At 36.4% G+C, this 17,276-nt stretch overlaps 1 protein-coding gene across 1 annotated transcript; it reads left to right on the top strand.

Moving 5' to 3' along the window:
• Positions 1-7,935: 7,935 nt before the first annotated feature.
• On the top strand, positions 7,936-16,871 carry LOC113233617. The gene is made up of 3 exons (XM_026468770.1): positions 7,936-8,149; positions 9,588-9,791; positions 16,053-16,871. Exons 1-3 carry the CDS (start codon positions 8,102-8,104, stop codon positions 16,815-16,817), a joined length of 1,017 nt encoding a protein of 338 aa, XP_026324555.1. The 5' UTR covers positions 7,936-8,101; the 3' UTR covers positions 16,818-16,871.
• Positions 16,872-17,276: the final 405 nt, after the last annotated feature.

Here is a 17,276-nt window from a genome sequence, read left to right as displayed (position 1 = left end):
TTAATATAATCCAGAATCCTAATAATTACACATGTCTATTTATATCGATATAATATCATATTTTTCATTAATTCACTAACTAGAGTAATATTGAAGATTTATTTAAAAAATATATTAAAAGCACTTAAAATGTTATATTTTGGGTACGTACATACCTTTAAATAAGGTAATAAATAATAAGGCACACACTCAACATAGCCCCGCACTAGGGAAACCCTGTGTCGCGGGTGCCATGGACACACACATAGACAACCACAAATTACACCCAAACTCACGAGAGAAATAATTGAAGGCCATACAACTATTTCTCCCGGCCCGCGAATCGAACCTGGGACCTCTGCGTGGCAGTCCGGTATGGTAACCGTTCGGCCACAGAGGCAGTTTAAACCAAGGTATTTGAAATTGCGTGTCCAAGTTGATCATCATTAATTAGGTATATTCGCTACTAACGTAATATTTATCGGCAAAATGAATTGAAAATTCGAGAACCCTTGTCTACGCTCACGAAGTCATGGAGCCTCAATAGATTGATATAATAAATCTGTATTTTTTATACATACATATATTACTCTGCAGTACATAATTGAAGAAAACAATAAATGAATGACATAGGAAATGAAACGGTTTTTCCGGATTTAAATCGCGTATGTTTGTTTTTTCAATCAAACCGACGTTTCGGGCCCTTTACAGGTTCCATGGTCACGGTTGACTGAGGTGGTACAATGAAGAAGTTGAGTTGAGTAACTGGTTGAAGACTGTACCACCTCAGTCAACCGTGACCATGGAACCTGTAAAGTTCCTATATATAACAATCGCGAAAACCTAAGAACTCGAAATAAATGAATGAGTCTCAGACACAAGTTTTTTTACTTACTTCGTTTCATCTTTCGGAAAATGAATTACATTAATAAATTACAGCTGTACACAGCACAATTCACTACCATTATAAATAGTAAAGTAAAATGATGTTTCATATTAACGTTCATGTTTCGTAATGAATAAATGAAAACTTTATTAAATATCAAAGCCGTCTTCGCACAAAAACGGCTCGCCGGCAGCCTTGTTGTCGTTCAGTCAATGTGACCGGCAATGTGCGGGGCGTGGTGTGGTATCTAAAACTAGGGAGGGGCGGAGAGTGTCCGTTCTCTTTACTTTGACTTCTCTGATGGGAATCGAAAATACGTTACGTCATCTTAAATGTCAACCGTGTCCATTTCGCAGTACGTAATACCGTTGTCAAAGGGAAGTACATCAAATATCAAAACAAATGTTTTACCAAGTGTTTTATTGAATTATTCGCAAGAATTGTAATAAAATGGACAAAAATATTGACTGTGAGAACAATTAGGTATTCACAAAAATGCGTCGCTGCACCACTAAGGGAGGTGGCATTATCAAAAGCGAAAATCAACCGAATGTTACATTGCACAGGCATGTGTTATTTTTCTGGTTATAAATCACACAATAACCCAAATATCACATGTAATTAGACTTATTTAAGTTGTTTATCCATAAATCTTGCCAGATTTTGCTTTGGTTACTTCAGATTGCCTGTTTGTTTGAATATTTTGATGATTGTTGTTAACGATTATTTTGAGACAGTGTTGTTCTTGTAAGCATACATATTATCGATAGTCTGTTATTAAAACAATCCACTCCGAGATTTTTATTATTTTATTATTATTCAATTTATTATTTCACGTTAACCTACAAATGAAACAAGAAAGAAAGGATGGTTGGAAATCTATGACTGCCGAATATAAATATAGGATCAAAGATCATCTTCATTTGTTCGCATGCATTTTGAAGAGTCAAAACTTAACAGTACTTTGAATGTAATTAGATTATATGATAATGCAATTCTATCATTAGGTTAGGTTAGGTTAGTTAGGTTATGGGTAAATAATTTTATAGTTAATTTAGATTAAACAAGACTCATTTACTAGGCATTCTTAGTTCTTGAAAATAAAATTATCCACTCGTTTCCGATTTTTTCCCAGTGACCACTCTAACTACTAAAAATTAGTATTTTCTAAAGCCTACAATACAGTGACATGATGGTCCAACGTTGCCGGGTGAACGCCAACTATCCACGTATTTTGCCTTGCCTTGCCATCGTTCGGTGTCACTCTCCTAGCTGACCGAGTGAAGGCGAGCGCCAATGTATATAGTGTATATCATTTGGGGTGGCTTATCGCAACTCGCAGTCGTTCGTGACCACTTGTCTCACTTTGGAGAGATGTATGTTTTTCTGTACAAATCGAAGGCGCTCGACCAATAGTAAATTGACATTGTATACTACATTTGCATTTGTGTGCACTGTAAAAGCTTTTTGATTTAGTAAGAGTAGAGCTCTTTGTAAAAGAGTTCGTCCAGGAAAGTACTGTCACTGTACGTAATTCTGCCGCCAAGAAGTAAAAATATTAGACAACAACGCATATTAATATTTATACTGTTTGTGTTATGGAATACATAGGGCGCACTCAAGTTTCCGGAACTGGCCACTTACATAAACAATATTTAAAAAGTATTTACAACGTTTGAAAATAGAACTCTTTGGCTGTAGAACACAGTTTGTTTCATCTGACTATCACTTGTTTTTACATTGTTGCGTCGTTTTAGAAATTGGTTGTCTACATCACCATGGATTTAACTCTTGAAAATTTTCGTAGTATGATTTTCTACGACTTTAAGTGTAATGTAACAGCTCAGCGGAGCTTCGTTCGGCTTCAAACTTGTTTTGGCGATGAAGCTGGTTTGCAGAATTCAAACGCGGTCGTGTGAATCTCAGTGACAAATTTCGTGATGGTCGCCCATCCACTGCTGTGAACTACAAAAACATCGATGCTGTACGCCGTATGATCAAAACAGACAGGCATGTAACATACCATGAGATTCGGGCATCTTTGGGCATAGGCATGAGTCAAATACAATCAATACTACACAAACATTTGGGTGTGAAAAAGCTGTGCTCTCGGTGGATCCCACACAATTTGGCTGAGGCTCAAAAAACGGATCGCGTCACTTGGTGCAATGCCATGCTTACCAGATTCAACGAAGGGGCGTCAAATTTGGTGTGGGACATAGTACCAGGTGACGAAACATGGATTTTTACGATCGGTAGTTACGATTCCAAAAACAAAGCAGCAATCGAGCGTATCGGTTTTTCGAGATGAGCCGAAACCAATGTGGCGCGCTTGCAAAGTGCCCCTAAGCGGATGATAGTTTCTTTTTTTAATAAAACTGGACACGTGGCTACTATTGCTTTGAAGAATCGCTGTACCATGAATAGTGATACGACCATTTGTTTGCCGGAAGTTATTGACAAACTCCGTAAAAATAATCGTTAACGCCGTATCATGTTGCACCATGATAATGCCAGTTCTCACACGGCTAGACAGACGAATTTTTGGAGGTGAACAACGTTAACCTTATGAGCCATCCCGCGTATACAGTCCCGACCTGGCATCTTGTGACTTTTATTTATTTCCAATAATTAAGAACCAGTTACGCGGTCAACGATTTTCATCACCTGAAGCGGTTGTCGAAGAGTATGAAAAATATTTTTTTGTTTCAGAGTTTGTCACATAGGAGTGGCAGAAATGTTTTCAAAATTGGTTCATTCGTATGAAAAAGTGCATTAACTAACGGAGAATATTTTGAGAAACAATAAATTCATTTCTGACCATTTATAGTATTTTTTTCTTATTCATTCCGGAAACTTATAGTGGGCCACACGTATATGCTAGTTGGATTTGCTACTCATGGGAGTTTTACTCTTGAATTCGGAATGAAACGTTTCCTCTGATTCTTTTGTTAACAGGGACATGTCCGATTTGATGGTAAACTCGCCAAAGTGAAGTCCAGCGTGCACGTTGATTACTTCAGATGTAAGTAATTAAACTGCTATCTGATCGCACAGAAAATCGATTGGCATCGGATCGGTATGTTACGCGTTATGTCAGTCAATATTCATAGCGTGCATTATTCAAAATTGCCACATTTGGTCCTTATCAGTTCCCTACGTTTGAGCCTTATAAACATTGTAATGTAAAGTTCTAACGAAACTCCTGTTATTCATCCTCCAAACCTTTCTGAGAAAACACTATGTTGATCTACAAGCACCACATTCTCCAAAAAAATAAAATTTGTCCACTAAGTGCAACAAATTGATAATTGACTGGCTATCGAAAATGAATTACGATGAAAACGAATGCCTAAAGGTCTATCCACACATATCCGGGCCGTGCCCTGGACGTGGACGGGCCGTGCTCCGTCAGGGGCTCAAAAAAAATATCGTTGCGAACGTTTTGTATGAATTCGTTCACAAATGGCCGTGTCCGGGCCGGTGCCGGGACGGGCCCGCAGTGCATATAAACTAGCAAGCCCCTTTCACGTCCCGGGCACGGCCCTGATGTGTGTGGATAGTCCTTAACACTTACATTCTCACCAGGACGCAAATACACACATGAGATTTGTCAAACATGACAGTTGCAGTCACACTGATAGTTTTAAATCGCAAAAATCTGAGGGATACTGCCACTGCATCTGGCACCTTGAGACATAAGTAGGCATATATCACGTGTCTGTAATTTCACCGGCACCCTTTCCCTTTAGAATCGGAGCGCAGTAATGCTCACATTACGGTTTGACGGCAGAAATAAGTAAGGAGTAATCCTATTCACGAACTCTTCCACGAGGAACTATAGTGCTACTAATGTACGACGTCTTCTATGGACTTAAAATCATGTCTCAATATTCTGGACTAGGGAGAGGTTTAGCGTTGATCAAAACCAACGCAGGCTTTTGAAAATCATAAAATAGAGAAGGTTAATCACACAACTGCATTATTGCAATAAAAGTGGTTACGGAACATCGGAAACTGATTAAAATATTATAACAAATTGGTGGAAATCCCCAATACTAGGGCGATGGATGCGTTCGCACCACAGACCACATGTGGTTCGCACATTGTTAACAATTTATTTCCCAGCATTGTTCGTATATTTTATACTATAGATGTAATGTATATACTTATAAATGTGTATGTTAGGAAATGTATATAATAACGTATATAACAACTCTGAGAATCAATTACCAGTTCAGCTCCTTGTGTTCCGGTATTGAAGGGTAAGGGTGCTAGTGAAATTACTGGCACATGGGACTAGTCTACTTAGGTCTCAGTGTGACGGGCGCAGTGGTCTGAGTAGCACTACAACATTTATGGACAAACGTGTCGCTTACCAACAGGAGCACGACTTGTTCTTCCCATCACTTGGTATCACAAAAGAGGATAATTATTCTTAATACTCATATTTATGATTGATTTAACCTTAAAAATATAAGTAAGGAAAATTATTGGTTTGTAATTTCGACATTTAAATGTGGAGGTTTTTACAAGCCTACCTTACTTACTAAACTACCTTACTTGTTCACGTGCACGTGACGTAAACAGACAACCTGACCGGACATTTGCTAAGTGATGACAATAGACTACTCAGCAGTGCAATGACCGTTCTGAACTAGGCTACTGAGTAGAGTAGTCAACTTTATGTACACATTTAAAAATAATATTGTTTATAGTCACACACTCTTAAATACCGTTTTGTATAGCTTAAGTTTTGTAAATAAAACTCTCTTTGAATTCAGGCATCAACGCTTGCAACTTATTGACAACGGAGCACTCCTGACTACAGCATCCTCTCACTGCGGCCAAGACACCTTTAGCCGTTAGCTTATCTGATCAGTCTTGTGAGTCTGTGAGACTGGCAGTGAGAAAACCATTTCCTAAAGCACCCTTATCCTTCCCCCTTTCCGTCTGTTGCCTTAGGTCGCACGGTGACCGGCTTCCCCTACTATTTATATAAGTATATATTCCGTAGCGTATGGTTAGGGCTAGGCTGTTAGGTAGGCAACTAGGGTTGTTAGTGATAGTACAGCTTTCCCTGACCACTCATGTATAGCCAGCTAGCTACAGCTAGGTAGTTGACTGTATATTACTTTTTAAACCTTACTAGGCTGTTTGATGTATTTAGTTTACATATATGACGCTGACCCACACTGACCTTTGCAATTGGTTCTCGGATTTCTTGAGTGAACGTTCCATTCGAGTGGTTTTAGAAGACTACTCTTCTGAACATCGGACGATAGTTCGATGTCCGTACTGTCTGCACCAACACTCTTTCTGCTGCATATCAATGAGGGCCTATGCACACGGCGTATTTTATACACGCAGACGATGCGCAGAGGACGTGCTGACTACGCGCTGATGACATTAACGCGTTTCAAACGAGATTCAGTCTTAGCCAGTACACCTAAGCACACGTTTACAAATTCATAAGCGCCGTAAAGGCGCGTTTCACTCAATAGCAGCACATAGCGTGAGTTGAGATAACACTGCTTACGCTAGCTTTATTATTGATGTTAAAAAGGAGAAAATGTAAACGTAGTACCTTGCCCCTTTCCTCAGTTTTGCAATGCGATGTTTGATTCGATGCAAACACGCTTCGAACTCGCGTTTGTATCGCGTTTTACGCGCGTTTCAATCAATACATACTCCACAATTTGCTTTTCGAATATCTTCGGCGCCGTAAACGCGCGTTCAAAATGTGTTCGTGAAAAGCGCGTCGTCTGCGCGTTTAAAATACGACGTATGCATAGGCTCTTATATGTTAATTCCAGGTACCTATGCGTATGCTGATGACAGCACAGTTATAGGTAGGTAATTGACCAATGCAACGGTCAGTGGAGAGGAAATCCAGTCTTATCGAGAGTCTATGGTTAGCCGTTTGGATTTGACACTCAAGGCAGTCTCCGATCGGGGCGATGCCAATCTTGTCAAATTTAACTACCAAAACGCAGGCGTGTCTACTCTTCACAAAACGGAGTCCCTTTGAGCAGACTCCGACTTTTCGTGATATATCCATACCGATAGCCGACTGTCTCCAGCTACTTAGAATGGACCTGTCGTCCAGAAACTGAACTGAACTTCGGCAGATACATTGAATCCATGGCCAAAAATGCAGTCAGGAAGCTTGGAATCCTTTCCAAGGTGAGGCATTACTTCGCACCGGGACAGTTGCTTCAGCTGTATCAAGCACAAGTTTGGTCGTGAATGGAGCACTGCTGCCACCTTTGGGATGCCTCTGCTACATATCAACTGGTCACCTTGGGTTCAATTGACAAGCGTGTCAAGAGGCTTACAGGTGAGTCGGAATTAGTAGAGGCGAAGCTGCGGAGCCTTAAACACCTCCGTAAAGTTGCCTGCTTGTCGGTATTTAACAGGATACATCACGGAGAGTGTGCGATGGAATTACACGATTTAATTCCGCCTTCCCCTTCCCATCATCGGGGGACTAGGCGTAGGCTTGGATTCCACCCCTATGTTGTGGATATTCCAAAGAGTCGCATGAAGCTTTACGCTTCCACATTTATATGGCTATGGGTGGAATTCCCTGCCTACAGACTTGTTCCCTGAACGTTACAACTTGAACCTTTTCAAGGCGAGAGTGAAAAAGCATTATTTAGGTGGTGGTGGTACACTTTCCGTCAGATGAGATGGAAGTCAAATGTACATTTACATTTGAATTAAAATATTATTATAACTTTGAACAAAAAAAAAATATTCGTAGGAGCATTGGGCTCCAAATTTACGAACCAATATTATTTTCCGTGACGCTCAACTATTTTGATTCAACAGAAATAAAGCAGAGCTGTATACCCGACCATCACTACTTGGACAAGCACCGTAGAGAAGAAGGTCATTAGTGTCATTTAATCGATAGAGTTATTTAAATCGTAAAATGTAAAATGCCACTGGTTGCACAAGAACGGATTGATTGTTCTCTGTAAATACAAAAAAAAAAGGTAAAAGCTAGATACGTAACGAATTCACATTTTATAACCCAATCAAAGTTATGAATATTATTCATGTAATTTCATTTTTATTGACCGAAAGTAAAATGTTATGCACCAAGACGTTTTGCAGTTGGCGTAATGAAGTACATGGAAAATTAATGATCTGGAGTTTCCTTTACTTATATAGAGTTTAGAATAAAATGCTGCCGCTAGACGTGAATGCCAGTGTGTAAAGTAAAACAAAATGTCATTTAGTAAATTGATGTTTCTTGCGCTCATTTTGTATTCTGTGGTAAGTTCGACATGAAACTATATATTTAAGTTACCTTATGTAAGCCATGTAAAAACTGAAGGTGGACTCAATAATAAACATAAGAGCGGCCAATGCCATGAACCCATGAGAAGTCCCCTTTGTGACGACATATCAAGCGTACGTATGTAACCGCCCGAGCGCAGTACCGCACCTTACAACAATGTATAAAATATAGATAATTAGCACCTATATCACGTATGTCGTTTGATTTGTAATTTATTATTGTCCTATGGGATGTCATATTCCATTGAGAACTCTGATAAATAGACAATGGACAAAGTAACATCACGTATCATAAAAGAGAAAGTAGGACGTCGTATTGTCATCTTAAATCCATATCAATTGATTTTGCTGGAGTCAAGATGAAATTATCATTCATCTCATCATTGATACGAGTCATTATTGTATATGTATGAACGTAATGGAGACGTTGAAGGAAACGCCCTTGTCACCGATTTTGTCACGTATCATTTATAAATAATAACGTGTTGTTTAAGTTGATTGGAATTAATTCGTTTAACCACTTTGCACAGTAATTCGTTCGAAAGTACAATAGCCGGATCACAACGGTTAAAACGCAATTCACAAAGAGCGGCGGCGCTTGTGCACTTTCCAAGTAACTCGCACAAAAAGCAAATCCAATGTCAAATACGCGCTATTTTTATAAAGCGTTGACCATCAATTTCACTTCTTACTTTCATATGGAAACACAGCCAATTACTATTATGTCACAGAACAACGTCAGACGACTAATTATATCCAACAGATTCAAACTATACTATATATGATAATAATAATTTTGGTGACGCAAATTATGAATGATACGCGAGTACACGTCTTTCATATCGGTGACGGGTAGCATAAACTCTATTTCCTATTTCATGTGACGTGCACCGTTGATTGTTTGGGGCTCTTTTCAATAAAAAAAATCTGAAGACTGCAATTTGTTGCTCTTCACAGCTAGAAGGAATAGATATTTTTTAGACAAACGCGTAGGAACCATCGTCGGTTGGCGTGTGTTTATTTTTCATAAAAAAACTGTTCTAAAATAATATTAATACAAAGATCGAATATTAAGAAAACAGTTTCTTCGATCCGGCTAGATTCGAACCAGAATATTCCAGCAAACCGTGCTAGACACTATGCCAACTAAGCCACGGAACGAACCAACGGACGTCACAAATTTTTCTATCGACTTGTTGCAGATCTTTGTTTTTTTGGTTTTTCAACCACTTTTTTACTGTAGCGCCATCTGTGAGTAATCTATTACGTCATTATTTTCGATTCGAAGGAATATTTTTAGTGTTCGATCTTTATAATAATAATTATAACTAGTTGAGTAATTTCTCAAAAATAATTGAATATCGTGGTAAAACAAAAAAAATTACTACAGTTCTAACAGTTTAAAAATTTTTAGGTTTTAATAAATGGCAATTCAAATATATCATTCGTAAACACCTTACACAAGTTGATCCAAAAGAACGATCGCCGATTAAGAGTTATAAGGGATTTGTATTCACCAAAGCACTCTGCGCTAAGCTACAGAAGTTCAGATAAAAAACGATTGGCATTACCAGAGGAAAAAGAAGAGAAACCGGTTCTAGTTGTTGTTATGCTTAATGTAAGTATTATGCTTTGCAAAATTTAAGGCTTTTGTGCACCGCTGAAGGAACGTCATCGCATCAGGCCTATGGGTCTGCTGGCGTGCTCCGTCCAACATCTATTCGAAACAATTACTGTCAAATAAGTAATATTCGACCCCCTGATGTACATTATTATAGGTTACATTTTGAACCCTAAAGTGACATAGTTAAAATAACTTTACAAATGGCATTTTATTCTAGAATAAATGAATAACTTCAAAACCCACAACAAGACTTGAGGGAAAAATCTGGTTCTCCAACTGTAATGTAGTAAATCAAACCACACCGGGAGCATAACGAATATAATTATAAGAAATGTAATATTGAAACCAGGCCTTGTACTCTTGTTCCATGACATTCGTCCGAAACAATTGGCGCGTTTCCATGTCGTAACGTTTTATTTATCGTTGGACGACTGTCGCGTCTAGCCTGTTCCCATATCACAACTATCCGTCGTGACTGTGTCGTGGACGTTTATTTTATTGTTGAACGACTATCGTGTCTTGCTGTTCTCACTAGATCGTGACGACAATTTGTTGTATCACGGCAATCTCCTTGTCGCTTGCAAGACATAATCGTTTGAAGCTGCGATTATCTGTCGTCACATTTTTATCGTGACGTTTTTTTATCGTCAGATGACTGTCGTTCAATCTCTTCCCATTGTCACGACAGTCTGTCGTCGTAACGTCAATAAAGTCAAGTGAACGACAGTTAATCGTATTTTACTATGTGTGAACAAATTCATTTAAAAATACAAGTCACGACACTTTAAATTGTATGACTAACTATCGTCACGACATAATGGGAACGCGTCCTTACTGTTAAATAAGTAATATTCTACTAAATTAAAACAAACATGATGCGAATGAAGCTTCATACTTGGCATTGCTTTTTAACTTGGTTGAGTATTATTATTGCTTATTTGACAGTTTCGGACGGATGTCGAACGGGGAACTATAGTAGACCCACTGATTCAACTTCGATCCTACAGCTGTGCACAGTGGCCTTTAGTTAAGGCTCAAAAATGACGTTACATAGACCATTGTATTATAAGACAAGTATGGTAACTGCATTCCTATGCAACAGCGCGGCTTACATGTCGTACACGAAACATAATACTGTCGTAACTCGAAATTGTTGAATTGAGAAAACACAACATTTCAAAAAAGTTCTGAATGGATCTTATTGCGAATAAATGTAACTGTTTTTATTTTTACATATTAATATTATAATAGCAGCAGAGCTCCTTGTGAAAGTTTGTCCAGGGAAGTTCTGCCACCTTACCTATTTCTGCCGCCAAGCAGTAATGTCAACATTACAACGTTCCGGTTTCGCAGCGTAAGGGTGAAATTACAAGCACAAAGGACTTGTCAACTTATGTGTGCGCGCAATGGCAATGCCCAATCTTTGCGATATAAAGATCTGAGTGACACTGTAAGGGGCGTGTCACTTCCCATTCGGCGCACGACTTGTTCGTCCCGTCATTTGATATTATAAAAACATATACAACTTAATTTTTATATCCATTTATAAACGAGAATATTATAATATTGGTTTAATTCAGTGTTTTTTTAATCGTATTTTTTCAATTCACTTTAAATTACGACAGTATTTTTTTCATCTGCGGTGTGTGCACTCCCGCTGCACACCGTGTACTAATGCACACATTCGCATAATAAAGAAATGCGCGTTGGGATGACCAGGAGGGTTATACAACGCTAGTGCATGGCTAGATTGCGCAAATTTGTCCGTATACGGCACGCGGCGGGCGTGCACACATACAAGACATGCTCCTACGTTTGTATAGAGTTAGCCTACTCATCTTGATTATACTATGCATGGACACACCTTTGAACAAACTATTCGCGCAATCAGTTTTGCATAATGTTTGTTGACCACTATCAAAGGATGGTCTTTACATCGACGAGACGCGGGAGGGGATCGCATTTTAATATTATTGAGAATAATGAAAAACTTAAGCAAATAAAATAATATTGGTTCTAAACGCTCGCAAAATTTTTATGTATAATTAATTTCAATCCAAATTTGCTTATTTGCGAAATAAAGGAATTTATTGCTATGATTTAAACTATTTTAACGTTCAATGATGTGATCATACCTGCTCTAAGGCTACTTCTGTACAGACATCGTTATTTTTATGCCTTTTAAAGAAAAAAAATACACATTTTATTCTGTATTAAAGTAGAATCACCGTAGTTTTTGCAATTTCCACTTTATTTACTCATTAGTTATAGTAGAAATGTAGTTTTTTTTTCGGGATTTTTAAATAATATATTTATTTTACTCAGTAGTTGGGGTTAGATGTACGATGGGCTACACAATAACATATTTGTACAAATAAAAATCAATTTAACAAAGAATTTGATCTTGCATGGTAAGCACATCAGCGTGTAAAAAAAATCTTGCTTCCATGAAGGAAAAACACCATAACAAAATCTACATACCAGATAGAGTTTCCAAAAGTTATCACCAACTTATGAAGTATTCTCCAGCCTCAGATAACGAGTTTAGAAGTTAGGTTAGTTTACATATAAGTCTCAGGGTGACGGGACAGTGACAGTGCCCCTCCGATCTTTGTGATTTAAAGCTCTCAGTGGCCCTACATCTGTTATAGACAGGTGTGTAGCTTACCTTCAGGCGCACGACTTGTTTGTCCCTTCACTTGATATTATAAAAAAACATAAAAAAAATATGATCACGTAACGATCCAAAGTACGTTGTAATTAAAATATCGTATTTAATATATGACCATGGGGTGTCTAGAAAAATACGTTTTTCATACAAAAATTACACACTGTGCACACTTGCTTGGGCCTGAAGGATGTTTCTGTTATTGTCACTCATGCTTAAAGTTTCAATGCTGAAATTCTTCTGTTTCCTCTCTAGTAAGCCTGGTAGACCTGGCGGTCAAGTAATCTCTCTAAAAGAGATTTATACACAACTATATGACGTTTAAGGATGGACGTATGACTTTGGAATAGAATACCCTGCCAGCAGATATGTTCCCTAAACGCTTCAACTTGGGCCTTTGCAAGGCGAGAGGGAATAGGTAATCTACAGGTGTGCATGCTCCATCCTCACTTTCCATCAGTTTAGGTGCTGTTCAATGACGCAACAATTTTATTAACAAAAAAAGTACTCATTACGTGTAGTCCGTTGTATTTCTCGTAAATATATTGGATTTTGAATAGTATTGGGAATAAACATTTATTGGATAATATCTCGTTCAACCTATTTTTCTCTTTTAAAATAAAATTTAAATTGTGTATTTTGCGTTAAAAATTGTCTACCTGCGATTGAAAAGGAAATGTGTGTTGATTACAATGTAGCTAACAACATGAAATAAAACTTAAAATTAAGTTGCATTATACACTTAAAGAAATTTTCCAGCAAACCGACCGCAAAATGCTTAATGATATAAAATTATCAGATTTTCCAATGAAAACTGGTAAAAATGTAACATTATCGGAAATATTGAATTCAGAAGATGACGAATTAGAAAAAATACCAGCAAAAGTTGTAAAATTAAAAAATAAACGTAAAGATAAAAAACGACAGAATCGCATAAAACGAAATAGTAATTTGGAACATGATAATACAAAGTCAGACGATATATTTAATAGAGAAAAGCTAGACGGAACATTACGTTCTATGAAAGCAAAAGAAAATGACTTAGGATATACAAGAAGAAACATGTTCACATCTTGCGATCAGAGATCTTTACTTTTATGTACAAATGTATGTGGTAAAATATACAATTATGTTTGTGAGTCATACGATTGTAGCCCGAACTTTATACAGTTAGCGAATGAAGAATGTGCGTCAATGTGTCAAGAGGAATATGTAAATGGGACGAAATATAGTGACAGTTATGATAGTTACTTTGCTCTCGACGCCGAAGACTACTATGATAATGATAAAGACATTATCGTAAATTTAGATAGCAGATAAGAGAATTAAGCACAGAATTTCTGTACTTTAACTTAGCAGTGGGGACAGTGGCACCACATTAGAAGGTTGATGAACCAGCTTCGACTAACTCATTTATTTATCAACGTATTGAATTCAATATAAAAACAAAATAAAGAAATTTATAATAGGTAAAATATAAAAGAAACACGACAGTTTTGGGAATAAAACATGAAATCAGGAATGAACACATAAAATCATACTTTTGATAGATTCGAATAAATGCCAACATTATTTTGAAATTGAACATACACATAAACATGACACTACAGTAGGTACGTATCTCATAGTAAGAAAAGATAATATGTTCTGATTTCTGGTGCTTCAAATTTGACTGACAGAACGAGAACCATATGTACTGCGTTGTCTTCATACAAGCCAAAAAATAAGTTATCAGTTAACAAGAGAATTATTGTAGAAGTCTGATTTTTAAGACGTTTTGACGGTTTGGTCTGTAGATAGCTTTTCCTTGCACTCCTCAGAATAAAGCCCTTAAAATCATCATTGTGTTTTATTAACAACTAATTGAGCAAACATTATGTGGTTGACATAACATAAATGTTGCTAGAATAGCCTTGTGTTTTAAAAAGTAAAGCTCTCAAGTGATGGATATCAATAGCAAAATATTTTTGGGTTCACAGAATAATTGGTTGCGAAGTAAAACGGGTAACGGTACATATACGAAGAAAAATAACAAAAGTGCACCGCGTCCAATCAAACTGATACAATATGATGAAAATTCGGAATATGACGTATCAAACCAAACAGACAAAAAAAGGAAAGTAAAGATTAAACCACGTAAATTAAGTCAGAAAAATTCGTGTCAGAAACTGTCATCGAGTTTCTGCAGGATGGAATGTGTCAAGGCTTTTAAGACTGGATGTTCTGTATTTTCGTGCTCTAGAAAAAAAAAACAACCCCATTGTTTAGGATGGGGAAAAAATAGCATCCGCAATCATTCTTATAGTATCACCATCCTCTTTTTGTAGCTTATATATTTCATATAAAGTACATTGTTTTGGTTAATACAATTTAAAAGATCCATTAATACCAATAAACAAATCCACTATTAATTTAAGAAAATATATTATTATCAAAGGGCAAGCACACCACTTTGATATGTTAAGCTTTAATGTTCGAAAGTTTCTATTTATACTTTAATGAAGATCATCACCGTTATCATGTGATCTATATAAATAGTCACTATACACAGACCCACTGTTTTCATGAACAATTGGAAAATTAGTCAATCATAGCAACACTGGTTGGTTAAAATTTACTTGACAGTCGTGAGCTTGATACTTCATTATTTATTCCAAGTATTGTATTTATTTTGTGGTACACTTACTTGAACTAGACTGTAACTTTCCTGTATAAATATCATGACATAATCGGAATGTTCGAGATATTTACCGTTAGCTATAGGCACCTTTAAAATTAAAACCACTTACAATCTGAGCGCAAACGACGAAATAATTATCAGAAATGTTGTAGTTACTGGTCAAATCAGAGATAAAATATTGAGGACGATAATGATTTTTTTGTTGATTATTGGAAAGTTGTTCTGATAGACTGTCGACACAAGAAATGCAAAGTCCTATCCTAACGTGGATGCACATACATAAAAGAAACGAGTTCAATTTACTAAATAACTCGTAAGGTCTGTAGTACATGAGTCTGCTATAACATCTCTAGCACCTTCATACTTCATGATATGGCCCAGTTCTTTTCTTGTTTTTAGTACACACAAGATAGAAGTTAAAAACATGGTCTTTTGTGTGAGTGTCGTTGATCAAAGCATAGACTTCACTGAAATTAATATCTTATAATTCTATTATGGTAAACCACTTTCATTGTTATATTTTTTTCACGTTTGCAACATATTTTTTTTTATGTAAATCACGTAAATTTATTTTTTCAAACAAGCCAATTAACAGGCTCCAAGGTCACCGCCAAAACCCAATCATGTCTAATATTAATGCAAATCATAAAATTAACGGTTTGGATACGAAAACATTGTTTCACTTCTAATGTTTCATTGTAGATTGTTTTCAGTGACGTAATTTAAGTATTATTTTGTATTCACTTCTTATTTAATAATTTACTTAATTTTTTTTCGAATCTTTTTGGTAAGTAGTTCTTTTTCCACTTTGCTAATATTCTGCTTATATAGAAATATCATCCAATATAATACTCAACTTAATAAAGCTTTTATTATCTTATTTGAATGAAAATATGATTATCTCCAGGCTGTTCCCGTCAGTCCAACAAGTTCTGTATACGAAGGCATGTCAATAGAATTAGATGATAATATTAACACATCTGTCAAATATCTCAATGGAATTCCAACTAACGTAGAACAAGGTACATTTGAGCACGAAGAAATGGAATCAAGAGTTAAAAAATTCACAGCCAAAGCGATCGATAGGCACGTTGACGAATTGAAAATTCAAGGCATTGGAATGAATTTACCAGGATCTCTAAAACAGAAAGGCAATATTAGAAAACTTAAAGTTAATCCCGAAAACGAACCCATGAATTCTTTCTCTGCTTTAGTGCCTAATCTAAAACCTAAATTACTACTCAATTCAGCATTTGATTCCAAACTTCAATTTAAAGTTATTGGAGTACCAACTAAGGTTAAGAATACTTCAATTTTACAAATTCTTGACAATAAAACTGGGCAAGATCTAGTTGATGATATTAAAAAACAAAATGACGTTAAAAAAGATACTGATGAGGACGACGTTGACTATACACAACTTGAAGGTGCCTTGCAAGGATTTCAACTAAATTCGAAACAGAAAGATGCACTTAGGAAAAGCTGGCGAGGTGCTTGTGATAAACAATCTGCCAAAAAATGCATAAAAGCGTGTAAAAAGAGTGCTGCTACCATAGATAAAGAGAAAGATTTCAAAAAAATATTGAAAAGAGAATGTAAAAGAAGTTGCAGGGCAATGTTTATTGAAGATAAAGGTGAGTCTGATAAAGAATCAGGATCTGATTGTAATTGATCTCTTGTCTCATTAAGTAAATGAAAATATATCACACTAGTGCGGGTAAGTACATAACAACCGGTTAATACAATTTATTTTAAAAAAGTGATAAATTTGTTTAAATTTTGAGATCTGTCCTATAATACAACTTACACTCCCTTTGACAGGGTAACGTAGGAATAGTAGTTTTTATGATAGGTAGGTCTACTGTGTGATATTCAATGTTAATATTACTCATAGCTAGATTTCTAGAAGGTACAGGTTCACACATTTTTAGAGACAGTTATGTGAAAGCTTTATTATTGTTGTACTATAATATTGACAATCTTATAAGGTAAGATGACGTACCAACTTTGTGGTTATATTACCAACTAATTTTGTGCACGATTTGAAAACTTAAAATACCTGTGTTAAAATTCCGAATTAAATTTCATTCTTATCATGAAAAATATGTTAAATAAACATTGAAAAAAAATA

Source organism: Hyposmocoma kahamanoa, unplaced genomic scaffold (assembly GCF_003589595.1).
Source record: "Hyposmocoma kahamanoa isolate Upper Pololo Valley unplaced genomic scaffold, ASM358959v1 79, whole genome shotgun sequence".
In the NCBI taxonomy this organism is placed as follows: Eukaryota; Metazoa; Arthropoda; class Insecta; order Lepidoptera; family Cosmopterigidae; genus Hyposmocoma; species Hyposmocoma kahamanoa.
Note: the sequence above shows the minus strand (reverse complement) of the source record. Positions and strands in the feature narration are given on the sequence as shown.

What these genes read in the sequence shown, in the direction of transcription:
- LOC113233617 (XM_026468770.1), top strand. Translation starts at nt 8,102, where the DNA reads ATGTCATTTAGTAAATTGATGTTTCTTGCGCTCATTTTGTATTCTGTG. An exon ending in CGCTCATTTTGTATTCTGTG is followed by an intron (nt 8,150 to 9,587) that starts GTAAGTTCGACA and finishes AAAAATTTTTAG; the next exon opens with GTTTTAATAAATGGCAATTC. An exon ending in TAGTTGTTGTTATGCTTAAT is followed by an intron (nt 9,792 to 16,052) that starts GTAAGTATTATG and finishes GATTATCTCCAG; the next exon opens with GCTGTTCCCGTCAGTCCAAC.